Source organism: Lepidochelys kempii, chromosome 26 (assembly GCF_965140285.1).
Source record: "Lepidochelys kempii isolate rLepKem1 chromosome 26, rLepKem1.hap1, whole genome shotgun sequence".
NCBI lineage: Eukaryota > Metazoa > Chordata > Testudines > Cheloniidae > Lepidochelys > Lepidochelys kempii.
Genome location: NC_136405.1, coordinates 6,818,950 through 6,843,417, shown reverse-complemented (window position 1 = coordinate 6,843,417; position 24,468 = coordinate 6,818,950). Strand labels below are relative to the sequence as shown.

The 24,468-nt window shown below is 43.1% G+C and overlaps 1 protein-coding gene across 10 annotated transcripts in view; it reads right to left on the bottom strand.

Annotated features, from left to right (window-relative positions):
• Positions 1-1,025: 1,025 nt before the first annotated feature.
• The window catches only part of SLC25A37 (solute carrier family 25 member 37), a 35,714-nt gene continuing 12,271 nt past the window's right edge, over positions 1,026-24,468 (bottom strand). For 3 of the 10 annotated variants that reach the window (XM_073324963.2, XM_073324962.2, XM_073324961.2), the window contains exons 2-4: positions 10,693-10,921; positions 8,069-8,125; positions 1,026-6,256 (exon numbers count right to left, since the gene is read on the bottom strand). In XM_073324963.2, the coding sequence (XP_073181064.1) occupies positions 5,736-6,256; positions 8,069-8,125; positions 10,693-10,915 (801 nt within the window). In that variant the 5' untranslated portion in view covers positions 10,916-10,921 and the 3' untranslated portion in view covers positions 1,026-5,735. Of the gene's footprint in view, positions 6,257-8,068; positions 8,126-10,692; positions 10,922-12,095; positions 12,340-24,468 lie in introns of those variants that run through there. The other 7 variants (XR_013635049.1, XR_013635046.1, XR_013635047.1 and 4 more) reach the window with 7 other exon arrangements.

The window sequence follows — 24,468 nt, the reverse complement described above, 5'->3', positions numbered from 1 at the left end:
ATTGATCCTAACTCAACTTTTAAATACTATGACAAAGTATTTTTACCTTGAGGTTTAATGGGGAAGGGATGAGAGCCAGGTGAAATTTCAACCTTTCCCTCCCCGCCCTGCCTCCTCCTTCCATGGAGACCCTTCCAACCCTCTTCTCTAGGCATCCCCTCCCAACAGGTGCTAAAAGGCACCATCCCTCCAAGGCAGAAAGAACCCTTGTGTTACTTGCCCATCTCTCAGCTTCCTGCTCTGCTAACAGATGCCAGGATGAGGTTTCTTCATTTCACTATGACCCACAGTCTATCACTACCTTGCATCCCGACCAGGACAAGTTATGGGGACATGTGTAGATCGCTGATCCAAGCAGGGAACGCATGTTGGGACTGGCTCAAGCGTTCTGTGCTGGTCCTTGCCTTTCAGTAGCCACTGCCTCCCATCTACCCCCAGGACCCAGTAAATCCTTAAGGCTTTGGCTACCTAAGGGTTACTATATAATGTTGCACAAATGTCTTCTTCCATAAGACCAGCAAGATTGCTACTGCTACTCATAGGGACAATTTTTACCCACCCGCTGATCTGTGCCAAGTCATCCTAGGTCAGTTACTTCTCTGTTCCAACCCATGTGGGTATGAGGTCGTGTTTTAGACTGCAGGCCTCGTCTATGGTATTTTTCCGACTTCCATTACCTTCGTATCTGATGCCCTTACAATCTTGGATATATTTATCCTCAACACTCGGGTGAGGTAGGGAAGGGCCACTGTGACTATTTTACAGATGTGGAATAGAGGCACAGAGAAGTTACATGACTTGCCCAAGGATCACAAAGGAAGTCCGTGGCAGAGAAGGGAATTGAACCTGGTTCTCCCAAATGATAGGCCATCACCCCTACCTGCTGGAGCATCTTTCCATGCTCCGGAAAAGAACTGCCATTTACAGTGTTTGCCTAATGCCCAGCACAACAGGGTGTTGAGGCTTCCAGGTACGACTACCACATAAAAGTTAAATTAAAACAAATCAAGCACGAGTCTGACGAGGACAAAGATCAAACACTTTTTATTTCCTTGAGCTCCAGTGTTATAACTGTAGCAGCATTTCAGAAGCCAAATTTTCTGCATTATTAAATATATGTATGTTCTCTTAAAAAGACGGACAATGTTGAATTAAAAAAAACTGCAATTTTAAAACATCAACTTAAACAATAAATTTTAACACTCATCCTCCCCCTTAAAAAATGTGCGTTTGTTGCAGCCACAAAGCAGCAATACATCTGTTTCACACACAAAGTTGGTTTTAAAATGTCAACAGAACGTTATTGGCAGAATATTGAATGTATTTTTTAAAGTTGCAACCTACATGAGATGCAGCCCAACACGGCTTTGGTTGGGATCCTTTTAAATTGGAGATCCAGCAGGTCAACACTGGAGTTGATAAACAAGCATTAAATTTTAATGAAGTACCGCAAGAGGAGAAACTGAACATGGTTCCAAGAGGGCTCCATTCCAAGCTGAAGTTATTGGTCCATGTTTGATTACATAATAGAGAATATTGCCCAGAGTTAAGGGGCTAGGTTTTCAAATGCTCACCACCCACATTTTCCAAATACTCAGAAACTTACATAGGACTTAAGCGGCTAGATTTTTGTAAGCGCTCAACAAGTGGGAGATCCCACGAGAACAGTCCCGACTTTCAGCAGAGATCAGCACCTGCTGTGCAAGCTCTTGAAGCAAGTTTCCTTCCCCCACCCCCATTGGTACCGAAACAGAAACTCAACTCTTCTGAAAGAGTTTGGCACGCACTTTAGGCACTGAGCCCTTGGCAAATCTGGCCCCTTGCATCTGATCTTGCACCTGAGGGCCGTGGAAGCTTTCCATTGGGCTCCAAGGACATAGGATCAGGCTCTATCTGCAGGTTGTCCAGGGTGAAGTCGTCAAAAGGATTAATGTTGAGAAGTCAATAGAAAGGAAATGTTTGCCAGAATTTATGCAGGTTGCTACAGAGGTTGACTTCTACACACCAAAGGAAGTTCATGCTGGAAACAGGCTGTTCTAGCTGGTCTTATTCGAAGGCAAGAAACTTTGTTCAATTAGCATCAAACCTGAGTTGCAATGAATAATAAAAAAAGAAGCCTTATGCTCCAAGAAGGTCTAAACAAGGCATTTGAGACAGCAGGAGGGCCACATGATTTTCCAGGGGAATTCCGCCCTGCAATATTAGAGAGTTTTCTTTCTAGCTAGCAGCTCTACAACCTCCCCCAGGACTGTGAATGTCAAGCTGGGCTCTGGCTTGCTTCATCAGCACAAAAGGTTGCAATACATGAGCCAGGAGAGAATCCCAGCTCACTTTCACATCACCGTATCCTTCTCTCTGCAGTAACAGTAGTGAAAGTTTTGCCAAATAACTGAATAGGTGCAAATCCACCCTTATTCTGTTGAACAAGGTGGGGATACATGGAATTTTTAAAGGGGCCTGAACAAGTGAAGTACCCACCTCTATTTGAATCTGCACCATCAACATTCACCTCACTACAGGGATTAATGTTTTGCAGCTGGAAGATATGGAGAGGAAGGTCCTTGGACTATAAAGTTTACTTGTTATTATACCATAACTGACATACTTCAATCTAAATGTTTACTAGTTTCTAAATACCACACACACACACTCACCAATTACTTTCAAGTGCTAAGAACTGAGGAATACTTCTTGAATGTTGCTTGCCCATTAAATGGTCACCTATCAAAAATTCAAGCAGACAAAAAGTATTCGCATTGAAGTCTGATCTAACGAAGCTTAAAAGCCTTCACAGAAGTCTGAAGCCTACATTTCAGAAAATTTACCTAGTCTGTATTTTGGCTGGTTTGTGACCAACCCATATCAGATTTGTATTCAGCATACTCTTAACAAGATTCTTCCATATACTCAGCATGCCCCCAGCTCCACTCACTTTTCATTAAATGTTAGGAATGAGATTTTTGAAAGCCGTCTAAACAGCCTTCCAAATCCTTTGAAAACCTCAGGCTAAAAACCCTGCCAAGCTTGCATCTGCTTTCACACCAAGCTCTTGGTACAAAGATGAGCATGAATGCTTTCTAGTGTCAATACCATGCTCACAATAGGCAGAGGTTACAAATTCTGCACTTCGAAAAGCTAAATAAAAACTAAGCTTGTCAAAAAAAGGAAAAAAGTTAATTGAATGTAAGGGATAGCAATAGACATGAAAAGAATGTTCCATAATTCCTTATCACTTGTAAAGAAAAATTTACACAAGTTGCATGTACATTCACTAGAGAAGTATTTCTTGTAGTGATTTAACTTCCCCAAATAAATATTGGTCAACCAAAGTAATTAGCCAAACTTAGTGTAATGCAAAAGTAAGATCACATGAAAGCCACCATACAGTGAAGGACCTGACTTCCAATTTGTCTCACTCAGGCCTTAGTGAAATTCCCCAATTTTACAGTGACTTTTCATTATTAGATAGATACAGACTAAGCTGTACTTTAAATGAAAAACTCCACGTTAAAAAATTAAATGCAAACGTTAGACATGGTAAAGCTTTTTCACCTCTTTCAGGTGAGCAGAAAAATGTACCTGTAAGTCATTGGTACAAGGTGCACGATCAAGACTTAATTTGGGGTTAGAGGAATACCAACTTCCAATCTAGTCAACTCAAAAAAGTAGCTTCAGGTCCTATATGTTCTCCCAGACCCTCAGCCAGCTTTTGGATCATAATTTTCTTTTTAAAACGATTCTTCCACATTGCTGTTTCTCCTGTATTTTTTGAATGGGTTTTTCACACAGCAAAAATGATCTTGTACAAAGCTGTCAAATGCAAAAAACAAGCAAACAGAGAAATACTGTCTGCTGCAGTATCCGTTTTAGGAAAGTTTAAATGTTGGTTGTTTCACTAGTAGGTGGACAGTTTCAGGTAGAATCAACCTTTTCACACTGATGTCCCTTCAAAGGGGGGCTACTATTCAGTTACACTTCTAAAACCAGAAAAATCCTGCTAGGTTTTTCATTGATTGTAATGTTAGCCACCTAGTCCCAACTAGGTAGCCAACTGGCTATTAGTTAATAAATTCAGCATCAAGTTCAGCTTTTGCTCTTTAGATCAGCAAAACCTTTTCATCTTCCACAATATTATTGCACCTAAATTAGATAACTTGGGTCAAATATTAGATATTTAAAATTCAAACACTATATTTGCAAAAGTGGTCAGTTTAATTTGGGGAGAGCAGTCAATGGTTTTCCTTGCCTCAAGCGCAGGAGCTGTACTTGGTAAACACTGGATTCAACATCACATTGTAAGAAGGTGAGGTATGGAGGCTAAGTGGAGCCATCCACAAACGTCGCTTGCAAAAAAGCCCATAAAAAGAGAACTGAGGGTCCAATGTGCTTTTTTGAACACACGGAGTTCTTTACTACAGAAGCATGAAATAAAGCATCGGATTTCATAGCAGCAAATGAAGTCCCCAAAGCCCTAAAATCCACTAAACTTTAGGTTTTAGGACACTTCATTTATACATACCAATCGGACAACAAACAGCTGCTATTTGTTGGCTTTGCTTTACAAAAAAGGTTTTGATTCTGCTGTTCTCCTGTTTAAGGTTTCACTTTTCAAGAGCTTTTTTTGCACTGTGATTGACAGTTTCCTTGTGGTCAGTATGCAACTCTTACAATTCAAGGTGAGTTGTCTTATAGAACTGTAAACCGATACTTTTGTGTATAAAAGCGTGCAGGAGCAGAGTAACCTTCTGTATGTAAACGAGTACGAGTCCTGCACAGTTACTCATGTGTAAGCAGGAGTGAGGCGTTCGTGGAAAATAAGATTATGAATAAATAAGAGTAATGAAACCTATTATCTATTAAAACGCCACAAACTGTACCTTTAAAATAAGTTTGCTAAAAATACTCCTCTTTCAAGTACAATCGTAAGTCAGCTACAGGTGTAACAATTAAACTAAGGTTTTTCCAAGAGCAACCAGGGGTTTTCGCTGCCCAACTTGAGACCCCTCAAACAGACCCTTTTCAGAGAGCACGTGCTCAGCACTTTCAAAAAGTCGGGCTCCTTTAAGGTGTCAAGTGGACGCCATAAGACTGGAGGCAGCTTACATACGGACATATGAAAATCCTGGCCACTGTTTTGGGTTAAATGCTATGATTAAAGCCATTCTGGCTATTTAAAAAAATAAAAATAAAAATAAATGCTTTGGTTCTTACATATCATGATGGAAGAATTCAGCTTCTTTTTTTTTTTCCCTTCTATAAACAGCTCAACTTCCCTACTATTAAAACAAAATTTCTACATAGAAAAATAAAGGATAAACATTATCCATCTATTTTATATTAGGTCATATATATAAAGTTTGTTCAGTGACAGGATATTTAATTTCTTTGCTGTAAAATATCTCACAATACTATTTTTTTCCCCCTGTGCAGTCTAAGTTTTCTGGTGAAGTGGTAACACTACATCTTAGAGCTTATCCAGAGGGGGAAAAAAAAAATAGTAATTTCACTTCTTGAAAGCTATAAATATATTAAAAAAAGTCTTTAGACCATTTGATTCTAGCAAACAGGGTGCCAAATTTCGCCAATGACCACTTAATTCCTCTCCCCACCAACGACAGAAAAGTGAAATTCAATTGTGAATCCACAAGAAATCTTGCATGTTTCACAACACTAGCGAGTCCCTCAGAGTTTACAAAAATGTCATCTGAACCTTAGGCTCGCTCTAGTCAAGTCTTTCAATAAGGAGCTCTTTTTTCCAGCTTGTGCTTCGTGAGGAAGTACTTAAAGAATTCATACACCGACCACGCGATGGCAGTTGAAGGCATCTGGTAAATGACACGAGCCTGCACCCCTCGGAAATACCCGGGGATACCGCCCAGCTGATAAACTGTCCTGAAAGCATTGGCCATTCCAGAGAGGTGCCCACTGATGTTCACTGAACTCAAGGCCATGTTTTCCTGAGTGTTGAGCAACGTCTTGCAGACGTCAAGGGGTGTGGTGGCAGCGGCAGCCACAGCTCCCGCGATGGCACCGGAGAGGACGTGCGAGCGGGGGTTATATTCCCGGCGGGGGTTGATTTGCTCCTGCATGAGCTCATACGTGATGAAGTGAATGGCTTGGAAGGGGACGTTCATGGTGAGCTGCGTGGTATAACTCCGGTAGAAGGCAGCCAGTCCTTCAGTCCTATGCACTGCTCGTATGCACTCCAAGACTGTTTTGTAAGGGGAGTTGTACATCTGCATCCGCTGCTTCACCACTGATTCGGTAGCGGCCGCGGGAGGTCACGTGGCACCAGACAGGATGGATAGGCAGCCAATGGGATAAAAGATAAACAAGTTAGACACAAGTTCTTTTGTAATCATCATCTCAACCTCGAGCTATGCTCCCAATTCACAAGCATTGCAAACCTTCCCTACAGCAGTGGGGAGCACCCTAAGTGGATAATGCTGCAGATAGAAGCATCTATTGGATCTTTTCGTAAGTGAAAATCATCCTCATCAAGTCTTTAAACAAAAAGCTACACACTTCACCCTTTCACAGAGCTTCCCCATACCGGAGAGAACTCTCAGTTCCTCAGGAAGGCAAAGATCATTTCAGAGACAACAGGGACACATGTAAGAGGCTGATCCTGCTTCTTTAGAAGCCAGTTGCAAGACTCACCATAGCAACACCCATGTTACAGCAATGGAAGCACAACTGTGTGTTAAGTGACTTGGTCCAAGGCCGTAGAGAGACTCAGTGGCAGAGCTAGGGGTGCAACTCACAAGCGCTTGGCTTGTGGGCCTGTGCTCTAATTAGCCACTGTGATGTTACCTCTTCAAAGAGGTTGTTTTTAACCAACAACAAAGCAGATTGGAAAGGTTTCGTTTTCAAACATTTCTATTGGGGGGAGGGGAGAGGGGGAGAGAGGAATTTGAGTTTTTGCAAAAAAAATTCCTCAGACAGTTCCAATAAATATAGAGAAATCTGATGCTATAAATATTTTTCCCTTAAGGAAAAAACTTTTCCTTCAAGTGTACATTGTGGAAAATGATGGGAGGGTTCTTAAAGCACTTAGAAATCAAACACATGAAGGCCACAGCATATCAAGAACATACACTTCAACAGCAGTTCACTGATAAACATGCAGTAGTGAGTGTTAAGCCACACAGAGCGAAATGAGGACTGCTGGGATATTTTCGGTGGATAATGTCTGTTTGCTTGCAAATCCAGAGTGCATTTTGCATGCAACACTGCAAGTTATGGGCTCCGGCCAGTAGTTACGCTGCAAGTGATTTATTGTGCAGCTGAGACACTCGGAAGACTCTGGAACTTTGGGGTGACATCATCGCCCCATAGACTCCAAAGGAGCTAGAATTTCACCCCAGACGTCTTCCCATTGATTTAAAAAGGATGCACACCAAGGAACACCACACAGAAACCAACAGGCATTCTACCCAAGTGTATATAGTGTGCTCAGCACCATAGCATGAGGGCTTTAAATATCAAGGGCTTTAAATATTATGTTTAGAGAATGAATAATTACCAATAACTTTATTAGAATTTCCCCAAGATGATATTCTGCCTTCAGAAGGGTACCATGCTGCTTATGAGCAGAATTTCCACCTAAGCCTGGATGACATTTGCAGCACACACTGGTTTTTGTTTTTCTGATCTCTGGCTACACAATACATAAGAAGCTATAGATTTAGGGAGGCTTTTTAAAAAACACTCAAAAAAAAAAACCACACAAACATGAGAGCCAAAAGGGCATTCAGAACGTTTTGCCCTTCAACAGCTGGCTCAGAGAATCGGATAAAAATGTCAATATTCAAATGGAGGATTAACTTTATTCCTCATATTTTATATATGTATGTTAGGAGAAAATGTGCTCAGAATCCACGCAACTGAGAAGTTCCATCCATTTCAACTGAAGCGATCAGAGTTTCTTTGCACAAGCTTACCGTGACCCTTAGCTCACAGTCAGTGAAAGAGTAGTAGTTACACACTACTCAACTGGTGAGTTTCCAAGCAACTTACTTTTTTCCCCCAATTTAACTCCACTTCCACTTACAATAAAGGACATTACCTTCAGCCGGATTCATTACTGCATCATGGAGCAATGTGGCCATGCTCCCAGCTATCCCTGCAAAACAGAAGAGTTCCCTTCACAATACAATTCTGGACAGCTTCTGTAGGTTAACCTAGGCCAGTGTTAAGTCACAATTCGAGACATGCAGTGCATAAAGTTACGCAACAGCCTCTGCTCCCACAGTATATTCTCAAATTAACAGTCCTGAGCTCTTCATGGAAGTGTGATAAAATCCATCCGTAGAATGGGCTGGAAGGGACATCTGCTACAACTTAATGTGCCGGCCACTGGAGTTGGGTCAATATGGTGAGTCACGTAGTCCATCCTGTTTCCGTATGACAGAATGGATGCAGGCTTCGCCTAGGCTAGCAAACTGCGCCAGTTTAACTAGATCAGTGTAAAGACAGCCAAGCTACACTGATAAACAAGGTTAACACTGGTTTAAAGGTGTTTTTAACCGGGAATTTGCATCAATTTACCTAGACTGATTTTTAAAGTTTACTTAGTTTAATGTAATCTCTAGTGTATTTAAGGCCTTACAGATTCCTTAATTAGCACTGGTAGATGAGCTTCAGTTCAAGCGTAACTAGATTTCCAGAGCCTCCCTTAGCCAATTTCTCCATTGCCCGAATGGCTTTTCAAGTCAGTTCTCCTTGTCCTCAGCATTTAACTTAAATTTCCACTGTTGCTACTGAAAGCTTGTACAGTTTCGGCAAATAAATGTCAGAAATAAGAGCACATGACTTTAAAGGAGTCGTTAAGCAAAAAACATTAAGTCCTGGCCTATACTTAAGTGGTACTGGCAAAGCAATGTCTGTTAAGGGTGTGGAAGAACAACCAACCAACACTCCTAATCAACATAAGTATGCCAATAGAACCCTCTAGTGTGGGCACAGCTACACCGGTACAGTTTATGATGGTCACGGGAACCTGCATAAGCTATTCTGGTATAAGCATTTTTATACTATTAAGTGCCCAAACTAGATGGTTTTGTTAATATAGCTACATTGGCAAAACCCTCTGTGTAGAGAGGGCCTTTTATCAAGCAGTTTAATGAAAGATTTAGTGCAGATCGGCTCCGCTGCAGAAATGACAGAGAGATGCAACTGGCCGTCAGTCACAGTCACTGCTTTGAGTACTGCATGGAAACCCAAGAAACCCTACGTCAGCACAGCAAGAACAAAGCCCCGATTTTTTTAAACTACAAATGCATTCATCACGCTGCTATGGTGTTAGATTTTTAAGTGTTAGAAGCATCTGTCATCACTGAACCTTGGTCCATCTGGACATGTAACGTTCGACACCGTGTTCAGTTTCAAGACCATCTCAAAATTAATGACATGCTATGACAATAGGTTGGGACTAATGCACCCATTGTGGGACTAAGATGAACAAATTCCACTCAAGCTTTCACAGGTTAAGGCCAGGCGGGACTATCATGGTCCTATAGTTTGACCTGCGTAACAGGCCAGAGGGTTTCCCCCAGTGATTCCTACATCCAGACTAACTTCTGATTGAGACAGAGCATTCTTCCCACGGTTTGCAGCGTGGCAGAAATTTTTGGTAGAAGGAAGACGACATTTTGGTGGCCAGCAGTACCTCTAACAGAGACGCTGTCTGGCCAAATAAGGCGCTGTGCATTAAAAAGGGAAACTTATGTTCTGAACACTGCAACTGGGCTGTGTGCCTATGTATGAAAAAACCCACACATACATACACACAAATATATTTATGCCAGCATCCCCTTTTAAGAAGCTGCTCCTCATAGAAGTTCTAATAAGCCATTTCTATTCCTCTTACCCAGTAGGGGAAAGATGAAACCCACTCAAAAGCAGAAGCCTACAACAGGAAAGCTTGTTTCAAAGCCAGTCTGTTCTCTATGGGAACGTCTAAACAGCTGGGAGATGGAATTCCAAGCTCAGGTATACACAGACATGTCAGGGCCACTTCAGCTAGCGCATTAAAAATGGTGCAAGGCTGTGATGGCACCGGTGGCGACTTGGGCTAGCCAAGCAAGAAGGTTCTCGAGTCTCGGAAGGGGCTGTATTCAGATGGCTAGCCCGAGCCACCGTCCATGCCACCGCTACCACACAGTCATTTCGGGAGCACTAGCTCACCCGTGTAACGTCTACCTGAGCTGGGCATTGCACCTTCCAGCTGCTGTGCAGACATATCCTATGTTGCAATTCTGGAGCGTTATGTTTGGTTAGCCCTAACGCAGCAAAGGCCCACCGTGCCAGTTAACACACTCTAGAGGCCGGATTTTCTGAGCAGCTCAGCCACTATATAAAGCACCAAAGGAAGGGGCCAGCTTGTCAAGAAGAGCTTGGCACGGTGGATGCAGAGCACTTTTGGAAGCCTGGCCATAAGTGTCCTAATGGAACCTGCTGGCTGCTGAGCCCTTGGAAACTTGGAAGTAGGCTTTGCATCTCATGTTTCTCCACCGCCCCCAAATACATGTACACTTCAAGTGTCTGTGCAACACCAGGCTGAATGCAACAAATCAAAGCCAGTGTCAAGTTCTTCCCAAAGCAACAGAGTAGACACAAGGATGCCAGGCCACTGTAAAAGCAGGAAGCAGGCAAGAGACAGGTAATTAATTGCAAACAGTTGCAAAATACCATTGGCCAGGTGGCTATTTCCTCCGTGGTGAATAATGTCACTTAAAGTCCTTTTCATTTTTTCATAGCAGGCAAAATACATTGCATGGGCAGGGCCAGCCCCCAGCACGGTGACGTTAATTCCTCGTAAAGGTCTCCAGAAGCCTTCAGTGTGAATAATCTTCTTCAGGGCCCCATACACGCTCTTGTACTGGGCTTTGGGATCTGGCTGTAAACTCTGCATTCGGGTCTGTAAGAAGAGGAAGAGGACTTTAATTAGCTGTCTTCAAGAGAACAAGGTGTGCCAATCGTCCTAAAGCGCTGCAAGGCCCCTGCAAGCCAACATGCGCGTCCCTGGTTAGAGACGTGAATAATTCTGTTATGCGGAGCTCTGACATCTCCAGATTGTGCCACATTAATCCTTAGCCTGCAGTACTGAGAAAATCTAAAACATTCAGCAATTGCCAAAGCTGCGCTCAAAGATGCCAAAGCTGCGAAGCCCAGTTTAGAAACTCAGAAGGCACACGCTCCAGTTTGCGTCTCATAATCCATCACTGACATTTAAAAATTACAGAACACACCATGATGCCTTCGCTTATGCTAACCTCAAGACAAGGACTTCTCTGTTAAGTCCTTAGCAGCTGCAGCTTGTTAAAGAACTGCAATCCCCAAGGGTAACGGATGCACAGCTTCCCCATCTCCACCTCTCCTTCCCTGTGTAGTAGGGAACTCAAGCAGGCAGCAGATTTCTTCTGATGAAGGGCACACCAAGTAACAGTTTGTGCGATGCATAGCAACGCTGCAGACATTCCAGCCTCATGCCAGCAGGGGCTGCTACAGCCTAAGCCCTTGGGGCTCTTTCACAAAAGAAAAGCACACCTCCGTTGGCACAGAGCCCAGGAACCAGTCTCTTCCAAAGTTCTAGGACAATGGAACGTATTAACGCTCTTAAGCCAGCTAGACTACACTGCATTACGTCCAAGACTCCATAGTGACAACCAAGTGTTTAAAATATTCTCAGCATGTCTAGGTCGGGAGGTTATAATTCAGTGGTCATATATTCAAAGCACCAACATACAAGTGGGGCGAGTTCAGAGACAGCAAGTTTGCCAACTTCCTCACTAAGGGAGTTCGGGTTGAGCAAGGAATGACTGATTGAGCCTTTAATTTGTTCCTGTTATAACCCATACACCATTTCCCCATTCCACATCTCAGCCTGGTTTTAGTGATCGTTTGGTCATTTCCTGGCAGATGCTGTTTACTAAGGCAATTAAAACTGATCTTGAGAGTCACGTGTAGCAGAAATTACTGAAAGTAAATTCTCCAGCAGGGTGGGGGAAAACAGCGAGAACTTGCAGAGAGTTTGTGCAACTCTTTCGGCAATCTAATAGAGCGTGTGTTAACACATTGTATTGGCTGCTTACCAGAATCTGCAAAAACTTCCATATTTTCTTCTCCTCTTCTGCAGAGTGAGGACTCTCATGCAGAAATGCTCAGAGTTATATCATCATCAACAGCACAGCGCGCTTTGTAATTGGTGATAAGCCTGTAACATTCCATGCCTCTAAAACAGTCATGTTTTCTGTCAGCCCCCCAAAAAATGTAATTTGAGAAGGTTGTCAAAAGGTGAGGCCCCTTGGAAGAAGAGAAAGAGGCTTTCCATTTTGTAAGCAAGAAAAGCAGATCTCTAGAGAGGCCTAATTTATCTGGATGAGAAGGGACTGGTAAGCAGTGCTACACAGCCGCACCAGAAGACAGAACTGTGGCCCTACAGGAACCATTTTTTGACCACTCAATGAGGAGGGTCTACAGAAGTTCCATGGAAAGTTTACCCACCTTCCTAACCTTAGACAGCAGACTTCTTATCTCCTTAATCTCACTAGCCGAGTTTTCCAGCGTTGCCGCTTTCCCCCGACAGACCATTTAAGAGGACAAGATACCACAGTGTCTGTTTTGACCAGAGGACACGGGATCTGGATGTTGAGGAACGCCTTTGATCCAACACACTCCACGGAAAGTATTACAGCTATAGGGTACGTGCTTGGCCACTCAATGAAGGCATTATTTAAGCTTTTCAAAAAAACAGAACACCTCCTCTCACACATCCACAACTTAAGTGTTTTCAGAGCTGAGGCCCTAAAGTAAGGCTGAGGTTGGCCACCCCAAGAAGGCGCCAGAATTTACCAATGTACATTGCCAAAGAGCCACAGTAATGCATCAGCAGCCCCCCAACGCCTCCCGATCAGCTGTTTCATGGCATGCAGGAGGCGCTGGTGGGGAGGGAGAGGAGCAAGGGCATGGCCGGCTCAGGGCAGGAAGGGGTGGAGTCGGGGCTGGGCCTGTGGCAGAGCCAGGGGTTGAGCAGTGAGCACCCCCCAGCACATTGGAAAGTTGGCGCCTGTAACTCCAGCCCCGGAGTCGGTGCCTAGACAAGGCGCCGCATATTAACTTCAGAAAAGCCGCATGGGGCTCCAGAGCCACAGGTTGGCCCCCCCTGCCCTAAAGTATCTGAGGCTTGGTCTACGCTGCCAACTGAACGACAAAACTTTTGTCATTCACAAATGCTTAAAAAGCCCCCCTGAAAGACAAAAGTTTTGCTGTGGAAAGTGGCAGTGTAAACAGATCCCTATCGGCAGGAGCGGACAACACGAATCCCGCTCGTAGGGGGCGGAAGTATTTTGTCAGCAAAAGTGCTGACAAACAGCATTTACACTGCCCGACTTTTAATGACACGGCCATGTCAGTAAACGCTGTGTAGCGTAGACAAAGCCTGAGTAACTATGCAGGAGGGCCTTTGAATAAAAAAGGTGTTATAGACGAGATTAAGACACTTTCAAAATACAAAATTACCCCACCTTTGTCCAGCTCAGCTCTCATAGACACAGAAGAGAGTCCTTTTCTGACCTTTTAATAGTTAACAGCCTCCACTATAATACCAAGTAAGTTTATAAACTTGCTTTGGTAGATGTAGGGATCTGAGAAGTATTTTAGTGCATTCTGCTTGAGATACCATCCGACTGCACAGAACTGTCACACACTATTACTACATCTTCTGTTTTACGAAGACTGCATAAGACATACCCTGATGTGGTCACTGACGTCCTCATTTTAACCTCCCTCCAAATATGGAGCTTCTCACTTCCACAAAGCTAGGCCTGATCGGCACCTAAAACTTACGTCAGCCAACTATATAAGTCAGGGGCATGAAAAATTCACCCCCGAGAGACACGGTAAAGCCAACCAAAGCCCCAGAGTAGATACTGCTAGGTTGATAGACTGAAGAGTTCTTCTATCAACCTAGCTACTGATTCTCGAGGATGCGGATTGACTATAGCGACGGAAAAGCCTCCTCAGTCACTGCAGTGAGCATTGTAGCGCTGGTAATATAGACACAGCCTCCCTCAGATGTGTGTTTGCAAGCTCAGAGCCCTGGAGAATACCCGCACTAAGAAATACGGTCCTGGTACTTTACAGCACCAAGACAATATCTACGATTGACACAGCAGCGTAACAATATTGCATCTGTCTTAAAACACTGAATTCAAACGCAGCTGTTTTACAGGCGAGACTAAACTGAAGAAGTAAGAGTGGCACTCCTCGTCAGGGAATGGTTCAGAAGGTCAGAGAAAAGGCAAAGTTGTAGTATTAGTCTGAAAGTAGAAGGGTTTCTATTGTACCTAAAGCAGAACGCATTGGAAGTGTACTTACAAGATGCTCATAGCACTGCAAATCAGGAGGTGAAAGCTTTCCTGCTCAAAGCTGCATAGGTATTAACAGCCTGGAAGCCAGTGATAAGCAGAAAATGATTATTAAAAAAGCTTCTCTCCACTGTATCCATTACGTCTGGAAAAAGCAGCTCTTAGCTTAGACATTTGCAGCCACTAAGCACTCCTATGCCACTTTTTACTCCTGGACATGAACGCTTTACACACTATTACTAATACCTGAGAACATCCCTTCACCTACCTCACAGGTGACAGAATGTGAATCGTCCATGCTGTCAAAGCAACTGAGTGGGGAGGAAAAACCCAGTCATCCAAATTCAGTCCCCTACTCTAACCACTAAAGAACACTCCTTCAATTCCACTGGCCAGGGCCCTCAAGGGCAATGTCCAGGCTTATTTAGCAATTTAAATGCATTTCCTGGCTTGCATTTCCATTCCATCTAGGTGCTAAGTGTTAGACTGCATGAGCCACCCATGTCCCTGCTTGCCCATATAATACCCAAATAGAATAGCAGGCTGTCAATCTGCTTTTTGCCAACCCAGTACAGTAAACCCCATTTACACAGAACTACCGATTAAAGGACGATACAAGGCACATGAAGCGAGTCCCCTGCACATTCTTTTATTTGCGGTACACCCCCCTAAAAAAGCAACACAACACAGGAATTACATTTGTTAATGGACAGAAGCTAATTTACAGCTGATGACTTGCAACTGTCGGGCCTATTAAGTGAATCCAGTAGGTCTAAGCACAGCAATCAACCTATCAACAACAGGGACTACCCCCCTAACTTGCTTGGGGGGAGAGGGGGAAGAGAACTACCAGAGACAGGCTTGCGGTTTTAGTCATTGCCCTTCTGTAACACTCTCCTTTCTGCACACCACAAAGAAGATGGGTGTATCTAAGTATTTCTATAGCCCCTACTGCTGCAGAATCCAAATGTCTCATAATCATTGAAGTGTTTGTCCTCACCACCTCCGGAGACAGGGAAGTGTTATCCCCATTTTACAGATAGGGAACCAGAGCAGGAAAAAACTAAATGCCTTGTGCAAGACCAAGCTGGGAGTCTGCATTAGAGACAGGAATCAAATTCACATCTCTCAAGTGCCTTAACCATTATGCTTCCTCCCTGGCCATGTGTAGTCATATGCTCTAAAGCAATCATGCAGGGAACAGACTACCTAATAAAAATCAGAGATTAGGTAGCAAGCCTTTAATGATGCCATAAAACATGCCTCTATTAGATCAGCAAACACTTTGCACCATGCTCAGTCGAATCCATAGCTAAAGAAAAAAGGGCTTAAGCATCTAGTTACAAAGCATGTCAGAACTTCCCCTGCTTCCTGCAAAAGCTTCTAGAATTCAGCTAGCCCTTTGCCGGTTATAAAACAATTTGACCCTCTAAGACTTGCTGGGCACAAGAGGGTGCTAATTCTATCCAGTGGAAAACCTGAATGAATGCCAAAGAGACAACATTTGGCTAAAGTCCAAAAAACAAACCAACCAAAAACAAACAACAAAAACCCACCACACATAGGTGGTAATTTATGACTCAGATGCAGGATCATGAACCAAAGCACAGTAAGCATTACACAAGTTCCCCCTCCCCAGACTGTTTCTGAAGTTTAATCAAGTTCCTTTAACAACCCCATACCAAACTGCATTCACTGCTCTAACTGAAAAATGCAGTGTTTGTTTTGTTTTGTTTGTTTTTTTCAAAGTGGTGGAAGAAATCAACAACAACAACAAAAATCAAGGACGATCTGAAGATAGGACAGGGAAAGGAAAGTGAATTAACCAGTGTCTTACCAGGAGGGAAAAAAAATAAATCATGATTTCTGTCAAAGAGGCTACACGCCACCACTGACTTGACACTAGAAATAGCCACCCCCCCGTCTATTTTGGAATCACGTTAGTTGATTTTAAAAACATCTGTCCTGACAAGTCACATAAAGAGCCACCTATGTAAGGGACACTAGGTGGCAGTTGCTCTAATTGTAAACGCAAGGCTGGGCTCAAGAGTCCTGGGTAATTCTCCCGAGTTCACTGTGAGACCTTGGGAAATGAGTTTTCCCTTCCCTGTGCCTCAGTTTTCCAATACCCATCTTAAATATGTTTAGTTGCCTTTGCAAAGTGCTTTGAGAGCTATTTAATTACAAGTAATAACTGTGTTCCAAGAAGAAAAGGAGGACTTGTGGCACTTTAGAGACTAACCAATTTATTTGAGCATGAGCTTTCGTGAGCTACAGCTCACTTCACGAACGCTCATGCTCAAATAAATTGGTTAGTCTCTAAAGTGCCACAAGTCCTCCTTTTCTTTTTGCGAATACAGACTAACAGGGCTGCTACTCTGAAACCTGTGTTCCAAGAGAAAATTCACAGAATCTAATAGTGTATTGATAGAAATTCTTTAAAAATAACCAAATGACTATTTATTTTAAAAACATTCCCTGAAGGTTATGCAACCCAAACATTGCTCCACTGAGCTAGCACATTACGGCCACTATCCATGTAATATAAGGACACATTTTCACTTTCTGTTCCTGTCACTTCTTCAGCATCCGAGCAAGTTCAAAAGGAAAGTCAGAAGCCAAGTTGATGAGACTCTTTACATACACACAAAAAGTTTTAACAACTATGGAATTAACAGGCATAGTAATTTATTCAAAACCTCCAATAGCTTTACCCCTCCCCTGCCCCACCTCAGAGTTTTAATTGCTATGATTGTCAATGCATCTAAATGCCATTTGAGGCCTGAAAACACACGTGCCTAGCTTAACACAGGCTTGGTCTATGCTTAAATTTCAGCAGTAACATCGGTTAGGAGTATGATTTTTGTGACACTTTTATAGCAGCAAAGCTCTGTGCAGCCAGTTATACTGGGGCGGGGGGGAAAGAGAGCACTTTTCTAGCTTATTTTGTTCAGGGAACTCATGCCAACTAGAGTTCTTTTGCAGGTATATAAAACTTATAAACTGCATCTACACATAGGTTTTGCCGGAACAGCAACACCAGCAAACCTTTTCTAGTGCAGATTAGGCCTCACATGCGGTCCTCACGGTTGCATACTTGGGAAAGCCGACCACAACAGCTAATGCAGAATAAACTATTCCAGAATAGTTTCCCATGTAGACACTATTCCAGAACCAAGTGATTTTATTCCGGAACAATTATTCTGCTTTGTGAGTGAGAGTCAATTACTCCAGAATAAAAGTTCTTTTAGGGGAGCTATTTTGGAATATTTATTCGGCAATATCTTAAGCTTATTCCACAACAGCTTTTCTGATCAATTTCCCTGTTTAGACACACTCTCAATGAAGTCAATGGAGCTAATCACCTATTTAAAGTGAAGTATGCACACAAACATTGCTGGATCAGGGCCTTAGACCACAGCTATTACTGACATCCAGACTCAATTGTTTTGAAATTCACTGGGCCAGATCTGTTTTATAACTTCAGAACACTCAAACAGTACATCCAGAGTACATGAGCCTTGGCTGAAAACCAGGGAAGCCTGATTAGTTAAACCCACATGCCAAATAAAAGCATGAAAAGACATCTCAATTTTCAAAGGCAACCAATCATTGGTACTAACAAAAACATGTGACTACACGCAAAGCACTAAAGGAATTTTGAAATACTTCTGTGCCACACCCTCTTTAGTCACACAGGTTCACAAGCACGCAGCTCCCGTCCACGCTTTTTGCACCGACTAGAATGCATTCTTTGTCCAATCCAGAAGAGTCTGATTTAAAAAGGAATTAATGTTTACGGATGAAAGAAACAATGTTATCAGTGATGCTCTGTGTGTTCTATCCTGTCCAAAGCAGCAAGTGTCAAACAATGCAAAAAAAATGTCGATCGTTAAAACTAAGAGCATGACCCTGTGAGATGCCAAGCACCTTACCTCCTTCTGATTGGTTTATGCTAAGAGCAGCCACGAATAAGCTACATATGATGGATAGTGCACTGGACTAGGACTCGGGAGACCTGCATTACATTCTCAGCTCTGCCACTGATCTACTGAGTGACCATGGGCAAGTCACTTGCCTCTGTGCCTCAGTTTACCCATTTGCAATATGGGGAGAATGATTCTGATCTCCTTTGTAAGGTGCTTTGAGGTCTTATAAAGAGCTATGTATTGTTATTAATGAAGTCTTAATGGCAGTGAACCTAGACCATTATTTTCTCTTTAAGTGTCACATCAACTTGGAAGTCTATGTGCAGGCACGTACCTGATCAGTCTTCTTTTATTGAAGGAAGTTAAGTTTCCCCACCCCACAGAAAGCGTCCTTCACTGTTTTGGAGCAAAGAGGAATGGCATGTTAATTCATTCTCAGTTTATCTATTATTTGATTTCCAGTAGAAGCTGAAGTCCCCAATCCAGTTCAGGAACACACTGTGTTAGGTGCTGTACATACAATAAGCCTCTCTGTGCAGGAGTTGCCTTATAATCTGAATAGACAAGACAAGGAATGGGAGAAAAGCAGTAGCATCCCCATTTTACAGATGGGTAAACTGAGGTACAATGAGATTAAGGGTGTGTCTACATAGCAAAAAGACTCACAGTAGCGAGTCCAAGAGCTTAAGTCAACTGATTCAGACTCTCACTGCAGGGCTTCTTCTGTGACTGCACGCAAGTGACTTAGGGCACATCTACACAGCAGAAACAGCAGAGAGTCTCAGCGCCTGGGTCAAGAGACCCAGGCTCATGCTGCAGGGCAAAAAAATAGGCGTGTAGATGCTCCCGCTCGGGCTGAAACCCGGGTTCTGAAACCTGGCGTGGGAAGGGTCTCTCAACCCAGGCTCCAGCCCAAACAGAAAAAGTCTGCACTGCTATCTTTAGTTCTGGAGTTGAAAGCCCAAGTCAGTTGGCCCAAGCACTGAGACCCACTGCTGCATGGTTCACACACACACACACTTTTGCTGTGTCCATGTAATATAAGTGACTTGCCAAAAGTCACAGAGGAAGCCTAGAGCAAAGCCAGGGATGCGAGCCCAGGTTTCAAGAGCGCAAGACATGTACTGAACCGTCAAAGCAACCTTGTAACTATAAGCCTTGCTCCTTCTCTCTCCTCCTGTCCCCTTCTCTCCCCCCCTCGAACCAGATTTCTACAATCACGACTTTTAGACCTAAAATTCTTCAGAGAGCAGGGGCCATTATTGGATTTCACACTTGCAGCACTGGACAAGTAATTACTGTTTTAACACCAACTCCACAGAGCTGTGTGGAAAACAATTTGCTGTACATTCATCTGGACTGAGCCTTCCTGTAAACCCTAAGATACACCTGAACATACTTCTACATTTAGAAAGCTGCAATAGAGGCTACACAGTTGCCTACTTATTTATCCCTCATCATGAGGTTAGGACACGGAGGGGGGAAAAAAAATGACTAACAGGTGTATGCTTCCTCATCCAAGATGTTTCAGTGTTCCTTTTTGTATTTTTGCACCTCTCATGATTTCTTGCAGTATTAATTCCTTGTATTACAGTGATCGGATCCATCCTAAGTGTGCAATAGCCCAACTAGCCACACCTCAATATATAGGAGTTGTGCAGCAGTTATCTTGTGCATTCAGAACCTCTCAAATCAGATGTGTGGAAACTACCATGAGCTGCAATTTGCATCTAAGGCCACGTCCACACCAGGAATTAGGCGTAATAGTTTGCTATACCAGCAAAGTTGCACTTTTATCAATGTAGTGCATTTCTCACACAACCTCCACACACACACACTTTATGCATGCATACACTTCCCCCAAGTCCAACAAGCTATACCAGTAGAAGTGTGGCTTTGTTGGTGTAACTGCATCTAATACTAGGAGCTTTTCCCAGCACAGCTATGTTGGCCAGGGATCACAACTCTTCAGACCCCTGCCAACACAGCAGCTATGCCAGCAGAAGTCTGCAGCATAGACAGCCTCAGACACTGCAACTCGGTACTGAGGTTGGCTGGTCCACCTTTTCAAATGCCTGTGTGAAGTCAGCGAAAGATGCTTTAAAAACCTCACATCCTTAAGTGATCAAGAGAGAGAGTTTTATCCCAGCCACTTAAAATAATCCTCATTGCATAAGCGGCAAAAAGCCTATAGAACAATTAAGGTTATCCAGTTAAGCTGGTTTCAGTTTACTCAAAGGAGGCAATGCTAAAAACAAGCCATTGAACTCCTTACAGAAAGCCAGGACATGAACAAAGTACAGGACTAGCTGGATTATGTAACACCCTTCATTTACCAGCCCAGTCCATGGATACAGTCGACCTGTTATAAAGACTCACTATATTTCAGTTTGATGGGTGCATTTAATGCCTGATCTAAAACCCACTGAAGTCAATGGGAGTCTGATAAATCCCTTACACAGTGGTACCCACAATTATTTGTTTGGTCTGGGCAGTCAAGTGAAAGAAGAAAAATTCAAATGTTTATCTTAATTACCCTCCCCCGCCGAAATTCTAGACATTGCTAATCGTTTAAGATCTTTAACCCTTTAAGAAAGAGTTTTGAAGTTCTCCTTTGAGCCAGACATGACCACGCTAGTGCTGTCAGTCAACACATGGCTATTGCCAGAGAGTCTGCTACCAGACTTCCTACCACATTCTGGATTTGTCGTGCCCTAAGCATTGCATTCGTTCAGTTCCTGCTTCATGACCCAGGCCTTCACACAAAGGAGGAAGTTTTTATCTGCAATGTATATTTTATTTAACCCTTTCTGATATTTATGAAAAGATGCAAGGCAGAGCCATAGTGACTATTCTATTAAAGCAAAAGTGATTCAATGCTGCATACACCAGTTTAACCCCCAAGTTTTACTTTGGGGATAGTACAGTATGGAAGTTCTACACACTAGCCCCTTCACAAGATGCTTACTCCCTAGCTCAGAGCTTCCATTGCTGCCCTTTTAACGGAATATAGAAATAGAGCAGTGGTTCTGAAGCTGTGTTGCAAATGCTATTCAATGACAGGAAGGTAGCGAATCAGGATTGGGAAGCAGACAGGAGAATCAGGATACTCGAAGGTTTGAGAAACCCCGAGATACACCCATTTCTTCACTGTAGTCCTCAATTGATGTCCACCAGTGCCAGGTGCTGATCAAAGCAGCACTGCAGGTTAAGCAGGTGCATTTCACCCAGCAGGGGATACACTACAGTAGCGACTTTTAAGCAGTAGATTCCAAAGTGTGGTCTGCAGAGCACTTCGCACATCATCCACAAAGAGCAGATGGGTCACGAGTTGCCCCCTCATTTCCAGTTGAGAAACTGCATTCAAAGACAGGTTTCAGAGTAGCAGCCGTGTTAGTCTGTATCTATAAAAAGAACAGGAGGACTTGTGGCACCTTAGAGACTAACCAATTTGAGCGTAAGCTTTCGTGGGCTTAGTCTCCAAGGTGCCATAAGGTGCTCCTGTTCTTTTTGCATTAAAAGAGAGTTAAAGATACGTTATCCTCCTAGCCATGTTCATGAAAACAATCGTTATGCCTGCCACAGGAATACTATTCCGGCACCAGTGGGAAGAGGAGAGGTTCACGCTACAAAAAGTTTGAGAAACCCTAAATTCATTGTGAGATCTGTAGACCATCAGATTTACTGTAGCAGATGGAGGAGAGGGGTGTTGGGCAGCACTAGGTAGCGGTGGTGGAGGAGGTTACTCTGCGCTATCTTATCACTGGGTTATTTGACTTGAGCTGGGGTAAGTGATGCCGCTGTTTATTTGTTAGTGTATTTAAGAGAGATTTTCAAGGGCACCAAGAACACTGACCGACACTCATAGTAGAGCAATAAAAATCAAACGAGTACTTAATTTTCTACCTAAAGATAACATTAACAAAATAATTAGAGCTTAATTTACTTCAATAAATTGCATGTCAGATTAAGGACCTCTTAATAGTTAATAACAGAACTTGGAAAAAAAAACACTGTCCAGACATTTGGTTAGTTTATAAGGGGTTTTCCTGGAAGTTGCACAAAGTTAACCCCTATATTTCACCACTAGCGTTACATAAGCATAAAGAGAAATCCATCAGTCTTGTACGTAATGTTTAGTCAATTTCTTTTAGAAGATGGAAATTTAGCGTCACAACCACGACATTTTATTACAAGCGATCTATGACTGCGTCTCTAAGATTACTGCTGCAATACTGACCATTTCAATTACCAATAGAAAGTCACCAGAAGTCAAGTTTTTCCAACTGTCTGAGACATGGAATACACACTCAGCCAGACTGTAGCCGTAAGAGTCAAATCCTCTTAATGAAACCTATGAATTCCAGCCACGCAACTTCCTTGGTATATATGTACTTTGAAGCTTCTTGCTTTTAACAGGCAACTGTATTAATATACTAGTTTCACTGTCACTGCAGGTGACAAGCAGATCACCCAACATAATCCGTACTAAAGGAAGAGGTTCTCAGAAGATGAAAGCTTTCGCTTGCCCTGTAAAACATGAACTTTCCCAAACTGTATCAGACCACAGGACTGAGACACAAACTCCCGATTTCTAATTCTAGCTCTGACGGACTCCCTTTGAGACCTTTGGCAAGCCAATCCAACTCTGTGTCAGTTTCTTCATCGAAAGAGAGGAATAATGCTTACCCAGTGCACTAGTAAAGTCAGATTCCAAGTGCTTTATTAGTAATATAGTATTACCTGGAGACCCAAGATCCATTGTGTTAGGCCACATACAAACACATGGCATATAAACTCTTTAAGGTGGGGAGTGTTATGATCAAAGTACACAAGAGAAGGGTCATCATCCTCACTTTACAGACTGGGAAACAGACCCCCACAAAGTGACTTGTCCAAGGGCACACAGGGAGTTTGTGGCATTGTCAGGTATTAAACTCGGATCTCCGAAGTACCAGTACACTGCCTTAACCACACAATCACCCTTCCATTAGGTACTAAGTATAGCACTGAACAGAAGCGTGGCTGGTCCGTGGGGTCAGATGCAGAACAACAGAACGGAGTGAGCTGTAGCTCACGAAAGCTTATGCTCAAATAAATTGGTTAGTCTTTAAGGTGCCACAAGTCCTCCTGTTCTTCTTAGAACGGAGAGTCTGTCTCGTGCATAGAACACTGAACCAGGACTCAACAGACCCAGTTTTACTCCTGGCTCGGCCATCAGTCTGTTTGGTGTCCTCGGGCAAGTTACTTCCCTTCTTTGTAATGATACAGACCTCCCCCTTTGTAAAGAGCTCTAAGACCTACAGATGGAAGCAATATTTTACCAGCCAGCTCTTACAGAGCGCTTCTCATTTTTTGCAGTTTGCTGTAGCACAACTGTTGCTACTGAAGTCAGCACAGAACACCTGGCTACCTGAAACAACCTTTACGAGAGGAAGCTTTGAATTAAACTATCAAAAGTGACACCCTAAGCAATGAAAATTACGATCAAAGATGTAACAAGAGATCATAGCAGATGGGAGGTTCCAGGAAACAGATGGCAGGGAAAGTCCTTGGCAGCATCACTTCGAACATTTCTTCACACACTGTAGCTGAAATGGGCTCTTCCTGTTCACTTTCCTTGATACTTGGCTTTACCTGGCACAGGAGCAGCAATGAGACACCAATCAACTCCCGCAAAGTGCCTGCAGTTTCCTGGTGGCATCAAACCTTTAGGAGAGAAACTGTAGACAGCCTCTTGAATTTCCAAATTCTGCTGTTCAAGCAAGCGTGATGGCTCAACGCAATACCTAGCTCTTACATAGAGCTTTTCATGAGTAGCTCTCAAAGCATTTTATAAAGAAGGTAAGGATCATTATCCCCATTTTAGATGGGGAAACTCAGGCACAAAAGGGAAAGCGGCCAATGGTCACTCAGCAGAGTCAGGAATAGAACCCATGTCTCCTGAGCACCAGTCCAGTGTTCTAGCCACTGGGCAACACTGCCTAAGAGCAGCCTACATGGACAGAATTTTGTCATTACACCTGTGCAATCCCAATGGGCTAAACAAAGGCATAATTTGGCCATGTAAATGGTAAGGCCTACCTATTTTCGACCTATATGAGCAACTGCAGCTTCCGATAGTGCTGCACAAGGGTGAGGATCACAGTTTGTTGCGTTACGCCCCACAA